We start from the raw sequence: 20,108 nt of genomic DNA, 5'->3' as shown, positions 1-20,108 counted from the left end.
CTGTATGGCCTGCTTACAAATGAAATAATGAGGCTGAAGGATTATAAAGGAACTATTACAATTCTGTTGTCCCATGCTAACTGTTCTCTCTGAATCACATCTTTATCTCAGTTTGACTTTCTCTAGAGCTGGGATACATTAGCATAATCATCCTTGCATCCTCTGATGTTCAAATTTTCTTCTTAGTCTCCTGCAGCCTTGATCCAAAAGCTTTTCATATTTCTTCCAGAAATCAAGATTTTTATGTAAGCAGCAGTGAGGGATTTAGTTTGCATGTATAAATATACAATAGTCTCGCTACTCTGGCTGCTAGTCCAAAGTGAATCCATGACACAAGTTATACTCTCTTAGCTAAAGGCAAAGGCATATGTTAACTGACAATGAATTATCCTATTGTAGAGCCTGCAGGATGGGGATTATGGCTGCTAACACACTGTCTTACCCTGCATGCAGTACATAGAGCAAACTTCTATTAGCAGATTTGGAACACAGGCAAGCGATAATGTGTAAATTCATTAGGTGGCACCTCAAAGCCCAAAGTGTGTGTGTGTGGGCTATCGCATCCATTTCAATAGGAATTTTGCCTGCAGGAGAAGCAGGCTCATGCAAATGCTGTTAGATCATTTTAATAGACCAAAAATCTAAGGGGATTCAGGAGCGGCAAGCAGCCACCTTAAAGACACCTCACTGCATAGTACATACCTTGGATTCCAACCCAGAGTAAAAAAAATGCTGTCTTATCCAGTGATAAGAGTATAAAGACTGTGATCTAGGGAAAAAAGAGACAGAATGGGGACAAAACTGTATTTTCATCTGACAAAGCAAATCTCTTCACCAGACTGTAATCTTAAAAAGTCTGGAAGAACTGAAATATTCGACCATCCTGGAGTTTAGGTACCAAAATTAATCCTATTTAGTACATTAGATCTTTACCTAAACTTCTTTGTACTGAAGATGGAAGACTTGGCCCTCAGAGCAGGATTTCCAAGATGACTTCAGCTGGTCTCCCAGTTCTTGTTACTGGAACATGGAAAAACTCCCTGATTTTACAAATCAAACACTTCTAGGCATAAGTTATTCTTGAGGGATACCTGTGGGTAAGCTGCTGAAGAATTAGGGCAATAAAGTACTGTGCTGCTCTTGCCTTACTTGCTCTGGTACAATCCTGCTTTCAGCGCTCAGAAGGGATGTCCAGATTAGTCTCTTCTACTAGGCAACCCTTCCTAACGTACCCACTATTTAGTACTATCTAGCTTACCTTTACACACTTTGAGGCCTGGTCTGACTAAAAGACAGTGATGAGTAGGTCTTCAGTGAATGAAATTAGTGAGTTGTGGCTGAAGTGTGGCCAATCCCATCTTACTCACAAAACATTTCTGTTTCTGGCTTTGGTGTGCTATTTGTGGGTGGGAAGCCACAGAAACTGGTTTGTGTTGCGATGCAGAGGAACTTGCTCGCAGAAATTCTGTCTTAAAGAACAAATAGAAAAACACTGTTTCTAAGAAATAAGCTGAATGAGACTCCCCAGAAACAAAGGACATGCAACTTCTTCTAAATGGTCATAACATTTAAAAAAGAATGCCCTGAAGTGCAATGCTTCTGATTTCCTCCTTCCTTCCATGCTACTGGCTTTATCATAATCAATCAAGAGAAACATTTTTACATGTGTCACCACTTTTTCTGTTGAGCCCATTACCTTTGATCTTACCATTAGAAAAGAAATAAAATTTTGCTTCCAAAAATAAATCAGAGGTATGTAACATTCTCATAAATCAGCATGTTAAAAAAATGTACACTGTGTGCTGAATGTGCTTACTTTCAATGTCCTTGGTATTGCTTAAAAGCTTTAAAAAAGTCACAAACACGGCCTTCTTTGCATGACATCTTGCAAAAATCCTCCAGAAAAACACCAACTTTCTACCTCTATCAATTAAACAACCTATATTCAGGGAGGTAGTGGCTGAGTCCACTAACAGGTGACAAGAGATTCTGTATAATGGTTGACAACTAAGGCAGTGAGAAAGCAGGGAAAACAGTGTCTGTACAAAGTTTAGAGCATACTGAAAACCTTACGGACTTCCTGCTGTTTACCTGCATTTTTCCTCCCCATGTCTGTCATGACTAATTAGTTTCATGTCCCTTGGGTAATATCATGGTAATTAAATATCAGAAACCATGGGGAAAAGTGGCAAGAGATTTTTTTGCTATGCAGTTTAACACTAAGTGACAAGCACCAACCTTCCACTATTATATACAAACACTGTAGGATTTCCTTGTGACATTCCTAACCGTAAATCCTAATATGCCATGCAAGTATCAGTTCAGTAAAATTCAATGAATGATACCACAACTGAATGCTTACAAGCAGCACTAAAAAGGGCGACACATAATGCAAAATTTAGGAAGCTTCTTCAAAGAGCTGGAAGACAATTTGTAACTAAACAGTTTTATTGACTTTTTTTTTGCAAAATAAAAAACACAAAATAACCACCAAGATTAAAGGCCATAGACAGCATTAACCAAATGAACCAGCCACTTGGTTATAGTAGCTGATAACTAGCACAACTGGATATTATTGCATATACCTCAGGTTCATGTATCCATTACAGTTTGGCAAGATTACAATCATACAGTAGCTTTGGTTGTGTAAAACCTAGTAGCAATACTTACTTAAAATGTGACTGGTTAACATTTTATGACAACAGGTATTTATCTCATCTTAGTCTTGACACGTCTTCTCTCATTCATTCTTCTCCACAATATACATTATCACTGACCAAGAATTAAGGAGACATGTTTGCAACCATCATTTATAGCCCTTCTTTATCACCGTATGGTGATAAATCTCATAGGGGTAGGAATCTGTCACCTGCTTTCCTTATGAAAGTTTGTAGAGCAGCATCTCTTTCCATGCTGGGTGGCTTCTACCACCCTGTGGTAGCATCTGCCAAGAATTAGTCCATTCAGAACGCAAATATGTAAAGGTGTATATGGCTTTCAGTCCAAAGCCTTTCCTGACCTACAGTACTGGGGTTTGACTGTACTGCCTTGCCTTTGAATACAGAAAAAAAACACAAACAAACAGCTTTTCACATTGGCATGCTGAGCTGCCAGCACAAAACAATATTAACAAACCTAATACACAATACTACCTCGGTTACAGAGTTGTGCCTGAGACACTGTACGGGATTGCATGTGTATGTTCTACAGTCTATGTATTTTAGTTTTGGTCTTTTGAAAAATGCTCTCAACCTTATGTAATCTAGTGTAACACTGCAGCTTTAGAGTAATGGTTGATAAAAAGTCATAAACAGACAGGCTATCTGAAAACACTGGAGGCTTTTTTTTTTTCTTGCACTGCTTGTGCAGAATTCCTGCCTTTCTGCCGTCATTTTGCCCCCAGCTTTCTGGGAATACCTACTTCCAGGGGAAATATATGATCAACTTAAAAATAATCTAACATTTTGAGTTCTACCTGGGAAAAGCTATAAAACAATTTGGATCAAACTGAAGTGATCTTGTGTGTGAAGACCCTTCTTCATTTACAAAATGCTGTAACACTAGATAACTCCTACTTGTTTTTGCAGCCCTTTCATTTGCTTGCACTGAAGCAAAAAGGAATTCAGCACGAGGAACGGCTGCATGGTTAAGATCCCACAGAACAAGGTAACTGCCATGCAGTAATTCAAATGCAAGCAGTGAAACTGCTTTTTGTATTCAGATCTATACTTGTATAAGGATATAAATTAATAAGCCCTTCTAAATGATTTTAGAAATATTCTCTTTGATCTAGACATATAAAACCTCTGAATACTTAGAATCACTAGATTTCACATGGCCCACATAGTCATAATTATTTGCACTTACATGGCAAATATTAGAAATACATTTGCCCGCAGTTGAACAGGTAATTATACTGCCTATTATTCAGCTGAGCAAAGATCAAGCACTCTATATCTTGCAGTATTGGATCTTATTCTAACCCTTTACTTTAGAAAGGGGAAATAACCATCTAATGATATTACCAGTGCACAGTACTTAGTTTAAAAAAAGACAACCTATACTAGGCAACTAGATTCTCTCCTAAGGTGACTTTTTATGAGATACTCTAAAAGCGGTCTCTTATGACTGGAGATTGTCTATTTCACTGTACTCACATAGTAAAAATAGTTAAAATCTAATTACAAAGCTGCTACATGGTTATTTTGTGGTCTGTAAAATAAAACGGTATCCCGACTTTTATCTGAACAAAATACACCAGACAGTATAAAAATATTTCCCAATTGGAGATTGAAACATTAATGCTGGAGTTTTTTTTTTAATATAAAAAGAAATGTAATAATGGTAGACATTTTTCTGCTTACTAGCCAAAAATATACATATGACTTCGAGGAGCTGTTCCAGGCTCACTTTCAGTGAGCTTGTGCTTTTGACCCTAGCAATAATAAATGCACACATGGAACAAAGTTTCCTGAAAACCTGAACTACATCTTATTTCTAACAATAAGACTAATTTCTGACAGTGGCTATGGATTTCCACTTATTTGCTTTGTTCAGGCAACTACAGCAGAGGAATTCCAGAAGCACCACTTCCGCTTTGAATGATGTTTATTCAGTGCAACATCTTCCTTTTCTCTTTCTTTTTTAACTCGCTGGTAGTGATCTTCTTCCTTCAAATACCACACAGGCGGCCAGCGATGCCTCTCAAAATATTCTTGATTATCTGATTAAAAAGAAACAACCAAAAAGCCCCCAAACAAGCCAATAAGATACACAAATCCCAGAAATGTCTGCAAAAAGCTATGCCGCTAATCATTTGTCCGGTCTCTCTGTTAGCTGGCTTACTGGGGATTCCCCCAGTTTCCTCATATGCCTTACTTACAGGGTGAAAAAACTTTGAAAGTGGTTGCGCTCAAGAGGCCTTAGTCCACCAAAGAGTGTAAAAAAGCAAGCCCTTTACAGAGTATATTTTTCATTGTGGAGCCTGAAAATAGCTCTGTTCCTTTTAGCATCACTGAAATAGGTATAGAACATAATACTTGCCCAGGAATCAGGCTAATGATTACGACCTTTCTTTACAGATAAGAAGAATTTATGAATGCTACTCAAGATAGCGCAGAGGTTCAGTCTCACGGCTTAGCTATCTGAGCTCATTGTCTTCATGTTTAATCAGTTGGGTGGAGAGAAAGAAGGGGAAACCTCATGAAAACTGGGGAGGAAATTTGCCCGTACCTGAAGATTTAGCTTTGATTTCCTTGCGGAATTTGGAGCAAACACTGTTGTAATTGGTGCAGATGTAGTGCAAGCACCAAGCTGCCAGCTGGTTAGCATTGTGAAACTGTAAAGAAAAACAAAGAGCTTATTCCATTTCCTGAGGTTATCATTCATTTTGCAGCCCCAATTAGCAACTAAAGCTAGAATGGTCCCCAGCAGATTGTATCTGGCAGCACTCTCCCAAGCATACAGGGGAGCTTTTGAGGCTGAAGTGGCCTCTAGATGTCCTAGACCTTGTTGCACAATTCTGCTGGAACAATCAGTGGCCCAAAAGGCTCACGAAAAGGTGCTTAGCATGCACAGCATCTGGCAAACTGCATTCGGTCCCACACAGGATCTGAACCCAAGGCATGCTGGACCTGAATTTTCTGGTATGACTGTACCAGTCATATACCCCTATCAGTTACTGCAAACCGTGCTCTGAAGTAAGTCCCTGGAAGACTCTGCTCGTTGACAGAATTCAAGCATTACTGAAAGCTCAGTACAAAATCTTGTACAAGCTTCCCATGGTTGTAAGGAAGCATAGCTGTAATGCAAGTCAGACTGTATAGTATGTGTACCTATTTTGGCATTCTGACTGTTTACTATGATCTTCTCAGGTTATAAACACATCATATTCACGTAGGGGCACAGAGGGTATCCTAACAGTAGTTAAACATATCACTTCTGTCTTCAACCAGGAGAAAAAAAAAGAACACACAGCCTTCATAAAATCAAAATTAAGTGAAGCGAGCTGCCTTTTCTTGGAAGGGGTTCAGTCCTGGTTTTGCAATAGCATTGTAGATATTGCAAGAGAGGCACTTGAAAGCAGCTGCAGGAAATCTTGCATGGTGGCCAGCTTGTGCTGTATTTCAGTGCTAGTTAAACCCCAGACTTCAAGCCAAGCTGCAGCCAGACTCATCATTAGTGTGAAATCAAGAATAAGAAAATTTAACAAATATTTTAGCTTGTACTACTGTGTCTGGGAGACTGCTGTATCACTCCTTGTGGAAAACAGAGGTGTACAGTTTAACTGTGACCTGGGGTCTCTCTCTTTTCATGGTTTCTGGGCCCCAAGAAACATTGAAACATGTTTGAACATAAAGTAGTAAGATTTGCACTCACTCTGAACTATCAGATGACTGGCTCTGAGTAGCCAGTCTAAGTGTCAAGTCTAGGAATACAAAAAATGTTGCCTTTGCAATAACGGTCTAAAAGTATCTACAGGAACTGAACTGAAGGGAACCCAAGAATCAGTCACCATTACAAACCTGAACAGCTTCATTACGTTGCATTTCATGTTACTGAAGCATGGCCATGAGAATGTGGAACTTACTTGGAAGCTCCACAATCAAGAAAACTAAAATATATATTTGAAAGACAGCTCCTCCAAGATTACTTAAATATATGTTTCACCTTTGAACTAATGGAAAAACCTCCTTTAAAATAGAAATAAAACTAAGTTTTATTGCCAGTCACTCTCAGAACTGCAAACTTTGAGCCACTTAGAAGCAATGCTCAGAACTAGTAAGGTGCTAAAAGCAAGTCCTGCAGTTGGCCAGAATATCTTTAAAAAACAGTGCACACTGACCTGTGCCAATTCCAAATAGGATAGTACTTCTCCATCTATTGCAATGCCACTCATGGAGGCTTTTGTCAGCTCTTGTACTGCATGCTGTTCTGTTAGAGGAGAAAACTCATCACTCACAAGGGAAACAGTCACATTTCAAGGTCAGATCATCCACAAGTAACAAAGAACCAAGAAGGCATGTTCTCCCTCCTCCTAGTGTTAAGTATAGCATTATGCAAGTGGCATATTCACCCAGATATCCTGAGCAACTTCAGATTTGGGTGAAGTCAAATTCTGCCCTTTAGAGTTGTGGCTGGAGATTCTGCATCACAGGTATAAATTGTCTTGCTCCAGTGGAGCACAGTCCATATGAGGATTTGTCCCTTTGCCTCAACCCAAACTATCTATTTCTGGTTTCACACACAATTCTTATCTCTTTCTTACGGAAAGTGAGCCTGCAATTAATAACCACTTATAGAATGACAAAGTTCAGCAGCCACTAGTCTCTTTCTGGCAGAAGGGATGGGTGCAATATTCAATATAAATTAGAAATATGGATCAGCTGTCTCTTTTGGGTAATACAAAAGCAATAGCCAAGTTTTTAGGCAATGGTGCACTTGCCATTGCACTGTGGATTTATTAATATGTATACCCACAGCACTGATACAGAAAAGTTCACTTCAGGCCCCCAGATTAGTCGTTCCTAGGAATCCAGATGAAGGCTGACCAGCTCCCCCAAAAGTCACTTCAGTTCAAGAGTCTCCTTAACTCTTTCCTAGAACTATTTCCTAGAATCTTAGAGGTTTGAGTGTTTTTTGGGAAATGCTGTCAGCTGATTTGATTCTATTGGGTTCAGTTGTTGGCAATCGCCTTTGGACTTAAAATTATTCCACTGAGAATTAAATGGAATGAAACATTCTTAATACTATATGTATGTTTATGCTGCTACTACTTAAAAAAATAACCAAGACTTCAGTTAAAATGTGCGTATAAAATCAGGCAATAAAGTTTTGGTCTGTCAGAACCAGTGAAGACAAGGTACACAGTCCTGATGCACAACTGAAGGAGAGCTAGGATTCGGTATGTTATTAAATTTTGCCTAAATGTTGTCCTGTAAATACGTGTAGCTTTGCTTCATCTGTCTCTGAGTTTTGGCCTTGGCCATGTCTTCAGAGCAATGCCAAGTTACATAGATAGAGAGAAACAAATAAACAACAACAAAAAAAAACCCCGGAGGTCTGGGGTGCGTATGGATTTAATTTTAAAACTAAGTAGTATCCTATCCTGTAATTTTTCTCTAAATACATGATTGAAAAGTTTTTCTTCCTGAAGCGAGGGTTGAATCCCCATGTATATACCAAAATATCCAATTCCCATCTAGGCAATGACAAGGGATCCAGACAGCATTTCTGAAAACATGATCATCTAGATCAGTTTTGAATTGGCTCAGTTATTCTCTTGGAACAGAAATGTATAATGGAGCACTTCATTCATTATGTAACAGAAAGCCTGGGGTCCATCCTGTTTTCAGGTAAGTTAACAACAACAGAATAGATATTACAAACCAGAGACATTATATTAATGCTAAAGAGAAGGTTTATTCTTTCTGTTTTTAAAGCACAGAATACTTCAATGTTCTGAGCTGGTTTAGCACAAAACTAAAAAAGGCAAGAGAAAGGCAAATACGTTTTTCTAAGTGAAAATACCAATTTGTATTACAATATCCCTTTCAGAAAAAAAATATTTATTTTTCCTGACACTTGAGAAAATCCTGTGCATTCCAAAGCTGTTAAAACATGTTTCAGCCATTGCAGAAGATACTGCATTGGACAAGGCCACAAATTCTTACCTGCTAGTGCAACCAGGTGAGGAAGGCAAAACCTATTTGCCAATGCGATTAACTCAAGCGTGTCCAGTTCCTGACTGGAGGACAGTTGCTTGGTATACAAGTAATCTAAAACTGCTTGCATGGAAGTCTTGTTTATGTTGGGAAGAACTACCTGGAAAAGATATGTAAGAAAAGAGTCTCTAATAATTAAGAAATTTTCATACAGAGGCCATATTTCACTTCTGCCACTTTGCTGGACTGTCTCTTTTTCTCTTCAAGACATTTTAGAAATGCAGGGAAAACATTTTTCAAAAAAGAAATTTCCATTAAAGTTCAAGAAGCTGCCAACAGGTAAGCATACCTCCAGAGTCAGATCCTTTGCCAGTTTACATACAAGCAACTCTACCAAGTTACTGGAGTTGGATCCACATCAAACAGTGAATCTGTTCAATGCTTTCTAGCCTGCGAATGGACAGCTTTGTGGGATACATAAAGCCACTGAGCACTTCCCATGCCAAACCTCTCTTGGTAGACTCCTTGAGGAATGCAATCTATCTGCCCCTGGCACAGGATATTCTGGGGATTCCGAGAATAACAGAAACCAAAGGATAACAAAAACCCCACCCCTTTCAGTCTGTTTATAAATAACCAAATTATCCAAGTAAATGATGGTTGGGAAGAGACTGAGAACTGAAGAAATGAGGCAAAGAAAATGTAAACCATTTCTGCCACACACATATAATTAAGTGTAACCACTGTGTAATGAAACTACTAAGATGAGGACAAAAGCTATCTAATTTCTTGCCAGCACAACCCTAACTGTAACCTATCACTGTAGCATCTCAACTACAGTTTGCACACACGATCACTCCACCAAAGAACAGGGTAGAACTGATTCTTGCGGGGCTCAAGGTTGCAGCAGGTAAGTCTGCTTCCAATACCCAAGCTAGTCAATCCCATTAATCAGCAGTTTGTAACGTACATCTTTGTAACTCAAGAGATGCTGGCACTGAAGAATGCACTGTGGTATTCTGAAGAACTTGCAGTAAAAAAAAAAGGCAAAGCAGAAAAATAATAATAAAATTATGATGAGGAATTAAATGTACATGCAAATTAATCTGACTGCTTGGAAGCAGTCAGAACATACTTCCTGCTAGAAGGGGATTAATTGTTGTCATGTAGATGGTTGTTAAGCTTTGAGGGCTTGTGAATTTTTCTTTCAGCTCTGCCTGGATGGGTGGGATTCAAACCCAGATCTGTTAATGTTACAGCACGAACCTCTTATGCATATCAGCCACTCTGGGAAGCAGCTCAGTTCTCCAAGTAAGAGGAGCTAGTTGTGAAACTCATTCATTATTAACATATTTTTGTTAGTGCAGAGAACAGTAAATTCAGTGAATGAGTTTATAAGATGTTGTGTCACAAATACAGAAAAAGTAAAAAGTAGATGGTTTTATTTTTTGTAAATCAGTCAAAGGAAACAAAAAATTCAATTAATATCTACCTATATTTTAAAACTTCCGAAAGCATTACTGAATGCTTTAAACTCTACAAAATGGAAGCTAAATATTTTAAATTGGAAAGATGAGCTAAGACTGTTAAGTTAATCATTAGAAATAGGCTGGTAGAAAATAAATTTATATTCTTCATTGCCAAATGTTGCTTACTAGAATCAAACTATGTATTTTTAATGAGCCACTTGTCGAGCATGCCTCTGGGAAAGGAATTATGTTTACAGCTGTATTAGACAAAGCAAGAAATATCTAAGTAGAACACAATCTTCCAGAATATTAAACACACAAAATCTGAACTCTTCATATAAACAAGACCCGTAAGTATGGAAAGGAACAAGAAAAATCAAAACAAAAATCAAAACCTAGGTATCGATAAGACACAAGAAAAGAATATTAGCAGAGTGTTTAGAATTTGAAAACCAGACCATTAAGGCACCTGAAAATACAAGGCTTCTGCTGCAAAATCTTAATTCAAAGCATTGAGATCTTTTATACTGTGCTTTATACCTGCTTTACTCAAGAGGACAAGCTGATGCACTAGAGAACCCGAGCTTAGTTTCTACTGAAGTACTGTGAAGTCAGCCCCCTTTTCTAGTTTAGCACTCCATGTTCTTTAACCTTTTTTTCCCTTTAATTCCTTTCTCAATGCCCCTGCCTCGAGTATTCTTTGTAATGTTTCTGATTGTATAAATATATATTCGTACAACTTTAAAACATATTTTAAAGAAATTTGCAAATCCATATTTAATTTCCCCCCCTGTATTTAATATTTTAAAGGATTTCAGGTTTAAACACACACTCCAGCATTGGAGGAAGTCTCATGCCTTGCAGAAAATATGTTATCCTCCTAGGCATCCTAATTTAATGCCTTAAGAAGAAAAGCATCCCAGGTCTGCAAGGGAAGAATAAAGAATCATTCCAGGGATTATTGCAACCCTTCAAATAGATACAAAATGATGCTTCCATCACCCTAAATCCATCAGACATTATAAGCAAAATGGACAAAAATGGACAAATACCTCACTGTTTGAGCTTTCAATAAATGATCCTCCAAACATAGCAGACATCCATTCACAGCTACAGATCAGCAGTGGCTTGTGGGCATTTATGGTTCCATCATCCAATTTAAATGTCACATCTGCCATGGGAACAAAGAAACAGGCATGCTGCAAGTCTGCGTTTAAAGTGAAACTGTGTCTCAAGAATGTATGTTTCACTTGCACATTGTTAACCAAGGACTTCTTTCACTTCCCACAACCCCCACCCCGAAGATAACTCTAGCATTTTATACGGTTAAATAAAAAGCCTCACTTAAAAGGTGGATATTGGATGTTCAACACTTTGGAAAATTCAGTCACTTATTTAAAAGCTTGTGTGTAGGTTTTGAGAAATTAAACTGCAGAATCCCAGGTTGGAACAGTTGGCCCTGAGTAACACTATAATTTTGGGCTCATCCCTCCTCTCAGAACAATGTAAGCTGTCACAGTTTTTGAAGTCTGTGAAGCAACAGTAACATGAAATGAGAAAAGAACTACTGCTTTTCCTGTTAAAGCATGTATTTACTTACCAGAAAATGTCCCTTTGCAAAGGCACTCTTTTATCCGATTAGCTTTTCTGACATGAAATGCTTTAGTAATCTCTTGATTCATGAAGGCTTCTTTATTCATAATATTCTCCACCATCATTCGCAAATCAAATACTTCCAAGATTTCAGCAATCTGAGCTAGTCTTGTGAGATCTTTTGCATTTTCATCCAGTTGTCCTGTGTATAAAAACTGCAAAACAGTTTTAAAAGGTCCGGCCTGCACAGATGAATCCATTTTTACCACAGTTACAGGACACGTCCTATTCGAGACAGGATTCACTTGCATTTCCTTATGCACACTAACAAACCCCTTACCCCAGGATGACAGAGATCTTGCTGCAGAATCTGTTTCACCAGGTTCGGATTCTAGCATGTTTAAAGAGTCAGTACTTTCTGGTGGAGGAATTTTAACATCAGCAGATTTCAAGGATGTCTCATCGCTGTCACCATTTGTCTCAAGGTGACTTGTCAGAACATCCTTATTTGTATTTTCTTTATTACACTGTGTTTCATCCAAGTCTGGACTTTCCTCACATTCCATTAAGAAAAGGTCATAAAACTTTGAAGAGGAGGTAGCTAGGTAAATCTTGTGAGCAAAAATGTAGTCCTGCTCCTGGAGAACAAACATAACATCTGCACACAGTGGGCTGTCCAATAAATATCCAGCTTCATTCATGCTCGGTATGGGACACTCAGGAATTTTGATAACTGGAGGAGGGGCTTTTGGAGGTAGGAATGGAGCCTGAAGCAAAGGTTTTTGGACCTTCTTCAAATGAGATTTCCAGAACTGCAGGTGTCTTCTGGAGATCAGGGCAGCTCTAATTGCATTGTCAAACACATCTTTAATCCCAAACTGGTCAAATACACTCGTTTCATAGTATGGTATCCCAAGTTCCTTGGCAACCTCTCTGCCTCTTTCTGGTGGCAAAATATCTCCTCTTTTTATCGGCCTAGGGTTAAACAAAAAACAAACCTTCTCACGCACAATGATCATCACAAAGTTACTCCAGAAAGCATGGAATTTTACAAAATGTCTCAGCACCAATTCTGAGATAAATATCGTTCAAATGAAACAAAATATAAAATTAAACCCACAAAGCCCTTTGGAAATCTACAACCATGACTCCAGAGAGTTTTAGAATAGCACATACTTGTAATTTTAAGTTTGGTGGTGTCTTTGCAATTTTACTAAATAAATGTAGAAATCATTTGCACAAAATAGAGCAAGGCTTCTCTCTGTTAAAGGGAAATTTACAGTAAAAAATTGATAGGATGCTTGAGAACTTTCATTATTTAAAAACCCTCCTAACATGCCTTTCTACTCAGATATTCTGTCAGTATCTTTCTTTGTATCCATCATTTAAACTCAAATGGAAATTCTCATGACATAGAAATGCCACAAATGTAGCTAAATATGAAATGAGAAATATTTCTTAACCTTATGCTTTTTAAAGAAAATCATAGTAGCCTATGACAAAAGTGTAACTGAACGTACCCTTCAAGAGATAGGCCTGTTTTGGCTGTAGAAGCATTATGTGGGAACTCATGAATTTCCAGAGCAGCTCTAATACACGACATAGGGTAAACAAACCAGAAAAAAGTCTGGGCTAGGATCCATTTTCGCAACAAAAAATCAGCTCACCAGAAGAAATGACCCAACAGTGCGTTCTCTGAGCATACCATATTGGGCAGACACAAGCTGGCACCGACTTAACACGCTCCAGACAACAGCTTGCTTTAGTTGCCAGCTAATAATCAGTTCAGGTGGCAGAAGTCTGTGCTAGACACGCAGACTACTGATTCAAACTTTATTAATGGTGAGATCAGAAAGGAGGATTAGGACAGAAGAAGAATTTTGAGTTTTGAAAAAACATTTCCTTTTGAAGACTCAACCAAAAAGCCTACCCCACCCACACAATGAAGAAATGTTTAATAAACAAACCAACCTATGAAAATCATATTGCCGAGTCAAGAATTTGAATGCGATGCACTGCAAAGTTTTCTAAGAGCCCATGAAATACTAATTCAATCCCTTTATGGAAATTTGTTACAATACAGTCTTTAATTACAAGATCACGGATATTATTTCCATGAACCTGGTCTCATTCAAATTCACATAAAAGGAGGAAATTAGAAGTGAGCAGGTAATTGTGGGACTGTTTTGCTTAAACATGTGAATGCTTGTCTCTTGAATCTGGGAAAAACAAAGCTTCTCCAGAACGATCTCAAACTCTCTTTTAATCTCAAAACTTTAAAAAATTTAATTTGCAACCACTTTATTTTCTGCCATGATCTAGGATTACATCTATAAAAAAATAATAATTGAGAATTAAGAAAACTTGAGTAGAATCTGTCAGTTTAAAACAGTACCTGACAGTAGTGACAGGGTAGGACACAATACACATGTTCAGATGGAGAAAGACATATGTGAAAGCCTCCAGTAAACATTATTCTCTCTATATTATCATAGTGTTCAGGCACCCAAACAAGTTTAGATGTCCAATGTGCAAAAATATTGTGGGAAACATAGTAACTGCATGTGTTGAAGAACTAACCAACCCGGACAACAGAATTAAAAAGAAGAAAGCACATATATTCTCATTTTACAAAAAAGGAAACTAGGCTCTATCATTTCTCTTTTGAAAGTATTGTACCTGATTACCAAGGTGATTTTTTTAAATTCTTATTTTTGTTTAAACTTTACCTTGCCAAAGGCCGCCTGGCTCTGTTAACAGCCTCAAGATCTGCATAGCGGAGATCTAGTTGGCAGCCTACCAGAATGACAGGTGTGCGAGGACAGAAGTGCTTGATTTCTTGATACCACATCGTTTTCACATGATTCAGGGAATTAGGATTAGCAATTGAAAAGCACAGAACAACAACATCAGACCTAGAAAGGCAACAAAAAAACATCCAATTAAAACCCACCAAACATGCTTTCCGCTGCAGCTTCACCTATTTTCATCACTCCAGCTTAAAGTTACTCCACTCTACACTTTGAAAAAATGCACTGACACCCAGATCTCAGAATACATGTTGTTCGTGCAGAGGTTTGCTAGAAGCTACACATTTCACCACAAAAGCATGGCAGCACAAAGCCACATACCTAGGAAGCACTGCCCCTCTATGCTGAGAGACAATCCCTGCACGTATGAACAGAGCACTAAGAAGAGAGGTAGGGCTTGCCATTCTCTACTTTAACACTACAGTTATTCACAGGCTGTCATGGCTCAAGAAATAATTCTGCTGACTGGACACCTAAATTGCAATTCAAAGATCATTGGTGCTTAGGAATTAAGAAAGGAGTTATGCAAGACTTCAGAACAGCCACACAGGCAGACACAGGTCACTTCTGAACTTGTCATGGAGAAATACCTTTACTGCACTGTTTTAGACACTGAGGTGGTCTCCTTTGCAATGCACTTTGCACAGCAATTCTCTAACATCTTTAATAAAAAACCTGTTAGAAGGGCAAATTACTGCAGAATAACCACTTCTACAATATAAGCAAAAATAAACGTTACGATGAAAATAAGGTCAGTAAAGTGTAGAATAGGACAGTGGCTTAAATCAGAGCAAGCATGACAATATTTGCAGGCTTTTAAAGGTTTTAAGAAAACAATAAGTACTTAACTAAATAAACTTGCTTTATAAATTGTAAGTATGAGGATTAAGGTTGACAGTTCATCCACTAAACCACCACCTAACTCTTGTCAGAGCTAGCACCCTAAGGCAGAGAAATGCTTGAATACTTGTCTCAGGGCATTCCTAACTTCAGGCAATTTAATTATTTATAAACTGGGATGGGATGTTACAAAACAATTCTCAAGCTCTTGGGTCTCTCATGGGGAAAAAAAGAAAAGAAGAAAAAAAGTTGAATTGAAACTCGTAAGAAAAATTGAGGGGAAGGGACGTTTTGAGGAGGCAACTTATTGCTACAAAATTGTCAGCAGGATAAGCTCAGCAATACCATGTCTATCTCACTTCTATTATTCTTTAATTTAGCACAAATGTGTTGTGTCTGCAGTTTGTGTAATGTATAGAGCAGCAGCAGTGAATCTTAACATTCACCTTTTAAATAATGAAATACGTCCTCAGTACTGCTGCTTTCTACATTTCACTGAGGGCATAGATATATCCAGCAAGACCGTTTCTAAAGATAGCTGCATACAATACAGGTACTGCTGTGAGCATAAATTTAATGCAAGAAAAATGCTCCTGCTCCAAGTTTGTATCTTATATAAACTGCAACACATCTGTCATATCTAGAAACAAGGCCTTTTCAAACTGGAAAGCTATCTACTAAATAGCAAAGTGGTAAGCAGCTCAGTTATGTCTTCTACGTAACTGCGGCAAACACCCTTTAAACTCAAACTTGCTCTATTCAAGGTCACGTAAGAGTAAAACCTAGGCCCCAGCAGACATTTGCTTGGCTTCCAGAAAGGAGAAATCAATGTACAGCTAAGATAAAAAAAATTGTGTTACACGTATTCTAATCTGGTCAATTGTTGTTTAATTCAAGATCATCAGGACTGCTGGAGAGGCAAGCATTGGCTGTCTGGCTGGTGATAACTATAACTAAGCATCTTAGAGAGAGACACTGTCTTGCATCCTTCAGAAATTAATACCTAAGCCAAGTAATTGCAGTCACGAGTGTCCAACCCTCCTGACCCTACAAACCGCAAGACACACATCACACCTCTCAGAAAACCAAAAGGAAACAGAGCTCCAGCAGGAGTTCACAGGCTGGAGATGACAACAGCTCCCCCACGGCGCTGCTGCTGACCGACGCTGGGCTGGCCACAGGTCTGGGCTCCTGAGAAGAGCCAGTAATGATCTGTTTCCTTGGACAGGACAGGCCCAGGCTATCCAGCAGACTGGCCCCAGCACAGCCCTGCATGTGTTACAGCCCTTGCCAAGGGAGTCTCACATTTTTGCCACAGAGCTGCATGTGGTTCTTGAGCAACTCATCACCTCTGACCTTCCCTGGGCGACCATAAAACTGAGCTGGGGAAAGCTGGTTTCTTTACTCGTAACTCACAACACACGTAGCATTGCACTAACAGGACATTTCCATCTTACTGCCTTCCGAATGAAGTGAAAAACAGAATAAAGAGATAAAAAAAATATGATTTGCATATTATTCATCCTGTGTTAAAACCTGGACTTCCCCATAAAATGAATATCCTGAGAGTTCTGTACTGAACAGGGAGAAATAAATAGTCCTGTGCCATAAGCAGGACGGATAGGAAATCACTGGGTAGTGACGGAGTTCACACGCTGAACCAGCACCACAGCTGGGTCTGCTAGCTCACAAAATACATCCACCTTATCATAATAAATTAAATTTTCATTGAAGTCATAAGCATGATTTCCACTATTAGTACAAACTGGAGACAGTAATATATGAGGAAGATTAACTGTCTACATAGGACTGAACATTTGGGGAAAACTGTCCTTCGGAAACTTTAATTAAAATACCTACAATTCCTTTTAATGTCAAAGGCACATTTACAACTTGCTAATGCCTCAGTATAAAGTTTGGTTTGACATTTGTTCATAAAAGCAAGAACCTGTCAGGTTAAAATAATGCATTAATATTTCCAAAACATTAAAAATTTACCAATGCCATTTTAATATTCTCAGGGAACATAAAAGGATAGGATTAAAAAAAAAAAATTATTGCCATTTTTGTGCGGTTTGGTTACTTGGAGAATGAGAAAGGATGAATCAGGTTTGCTTCTGCTTCCTTCTTTCTCTCTGCAGCAATATATTCACAAACAGCTTTTTTCTGAAAAGCAATTTCATAACCATTTCCCAGTAAAATTCAGGAATGATTCGAGAAACATTTCCATGGACTTGGATACCAAAAAGTGCTTTAGAACTTCTCCATCACATTCCTCCTAGAGCACCATCCAATTGAGATGGGCAATAGATAAGGCACTGTGTGCATCCACCTTTGTTAAATACAACAAAAGCGTATGATTACACTTACAGCATATACTGATGTTTGATACTGAATTATCACAAGAAACAAAGACAAGTATTACAAATAACTCAGCAAAGAGAAATGGTAGCTTGGATATCCAACAGATTGTCTTGTTGATTCAGTGGTACATGTTGGAAATGCATAACTCAGTCATTCTTACATTCTGCTTTTCATAGGTTTATCAGAAGAAATTGTGAATCATCTACTCTTATTATTTGAAACATCTGAACATGCTTAAGTATCACCAAAACTCATAACTTGCGTGACTTGCTCTAGCACGTGATCAACCACCAGTGAAACACTCTGCATCACCAATATAAGAAAACAGGTTTCTTTCTACTCACTGGGGCTCCAAACAGGGGAGAACACAATGTAGATGTGTGGGACTTGGCAGGTGGAAAAGGGAAACAGATTCTCTCAGCTGTAGGCAAGTCAACCACCACTCAACATGTTTGTCACTTCCTGGCTGACCGTACTCCAGCATTGAGTCTCACATTAAAGCGTAAGAGCAGCGCAAGAGCACTTCAAATGCTCCCCTTGGAGTCACAGAAGTAATTCTTAATGCAAAACATACACATCTGAAGTCAGCCCAGCTTGGTCTAAACATAGCTATGGACTTCCTGTAGGAGGCTCCTGTGGGCAAAGAAAGAACCTTACCACCATTTTGAGAAGCAACCCATCTACCTAATGTAGGTACTACCTCAATGCATTCAGTGATATTTTCCCAAACTTGGGTAAGAAGAACTTTTGATGGAAGCAACTACCCCATTTTAGACTTCAGAGAATGAAAAGAAGCCCTCTAGACAACGAAATCAGATTGTGCAGGGATCAGCACATGGCGTGCTGCCATCCTGTGAGCTCCTAGCGTATGAGTTACGGACTGTATCAGATGTACAGAGAGCAGTCCAAGTCACTGCCGAAAAGCAAGCAGTATAGCACTGATAAAGAGAAGAGAACTTTAAATTATCAACCTCAGGCTTCAGCAGTAGTCAAGCTACAGGTAACCACTGTAACCATCTGGAAGTTACTCTGCAATCACTACAATGAGAAACTCGTGAGGTGGGGGAGAAAAGCAGTATATTAGCTATGTAACAAGCCTTTCTGATGGAGCTGTTAGAAGCAGCAGAGAAGTTAATGTTTTCTAGCTGGAGCTGTTTTGTGAGCACTCCAGAGCACTCCATTGGTTTGGGACTGAGATTTTGAAAGACTCATCTGCTTACATGCTATGTGTGTTCCAGAGCTGGTGTAATGAGCTGCACTGCAGATGTACCTACACACCACATTGCTGATCCATCTCTCAACAAGAAACTGCTACATACTTTCCATCTTCACTAATACTCTTATTATAGACGGAACTTCAAGGAAACAGCAATATTAAATGATATCTCATATATTCCATGGCAAGCATGTTTAAAAGTTTAATGTTTCATAGTCTGAATCTAGAGTTATAAACTGTAGCGCTGGCTGCGGGTAGGCTAACATGGGTTTATGTCTCATTAAAGAAACAGGCTGCCTTCTGAAATATACACACTGCATTACCTAGGAAGAAGTCGTTCCCTCTAGTTTATAATTTACAGGTTACTGGGAAAAAATGCTGCACGCAAGAATTGCTGGTCATGTGTAAGGGGTATCATTTGCCATACGGTCATGGACTAATACTGTTGGGTTTGGAAAGGGGAAGAAATAAAGCTGTGAGGAATACAGAATGTGAAGAGGAGATGTCTGCTCTGGAAATCAATGCAGGGAGTGGGAAAGAGGAAAAGGAGGAAGACTGAACTGTATTGCCATGCTATCTTCTCATCTTTCTAGAGGACAAGTCAAAAGTATGTATTTTGTTTTAGAGAGCTCAAACAAGACCCAAGAGTTAAATCTGACAGAATCAGTTTAAAGGATAGACAAATTTTATTTTGGTTGACAAGAAGTCTGTTGCACATATTTAATCAAATCAAACTTTAAGAATAGACTTGGGGGGGAGGGGAAAAAAACCCCAGTGGATTTGTCCTATTATAGTCTTTATTTTTCTCTCTTTTTAGATATCAGCTTTCTCTGAGAAGCAAGGTTGAAGTAAGGGAGTCTATTAGAATTTTACAGAGAAAACAATTTGGTAGAGGTTCATCCAAATTGTTAAACTCTCTTGACTTTACCAGAACAGCTAATCCTTAGACATTTATTTATCATTAAAAAGTTGTTTTGCTTTTAGTCCTTCTGCCCTCATTTTTTTTCCTTACACACTTCCCATAATTTACCCAAGATTCCTCAGACACCTGCATCACAGCTGAACTTATCCCACTTGAGACCAGAATTTGACAAGAGCTATCTCTAGTGTCCGCCTGCGTAGTCCTTCAACCACCTGAAAGGAAAGATTGTGT

The 20,108-nt window shown here is 38.6% G+C and overlaps 1 protein-coding gene across 1 annotated transcript in view; it reads right to left on the bottom strand.

Moving 5' to 3' along the window:
• Positions 1-2,434: 2,434 nt before the first annotated feature.
• Positions 2,435-20,108, bottom strand: part of RHOBTB1 (Rho-related BTB domain containing 1) — a 50,535-nt gene continuing 32,861 nt past the window's right edge. Inside the window, exons 4-10 of the mRNA XM_009325837.1 lie at positions 14,455-14,640; positions 11,733-12,700; positions 11,185-11,303; positions 8,673-8,823; positions 6,845-6,933; positions 5,233-5,338; positions 2,435-4,723 (exon numbers count right to left, since the gene is read on the bottom strand). Coding sequence (XP_009324112.1) covers positions 4,554-4,723; positions 5,233-5,338; positions 6,845-6,933; positions 8,673-8,823; positions 11,185-11,303; positions 11,733-12,700; positions 14,455-14,640 — 1,789 coding nt within the window. The 3' untranslated portion in view covers positions 2,435-4,553. The remainder of the gene's footprint in view (positions 4,724-5,232; positions 5,339-6,844; positions 6,934-8,672; positions 8,824-11,184; positions 11,304-11,732; positions 12,701-14,454; positions 14,641-20,108) is intronic.

This window comes from Pygoscelis adeliae, unplaced genomic scaffold (assembly GCF_000699105.1).
Source record: "Pygoscelis adeliae isolate BGI_AS28 unplaced genomic scaffold, ASM69910v1 Scaffold4, whole genome shotgun sequence".
NCBI classification, from domain to species: domain Eukaryota; kingdom Metazoa; phylum Chordata; class Aves; order Sphenisciformes; family Spheniscidae; genus Pygoscelis; species Pygoscelis adeliae.
The sequence above is the reverse complement of the archived record's forward strand: the minus strand, read 5'-3'. Positions and strand labels throughout refer to the sequence as shown.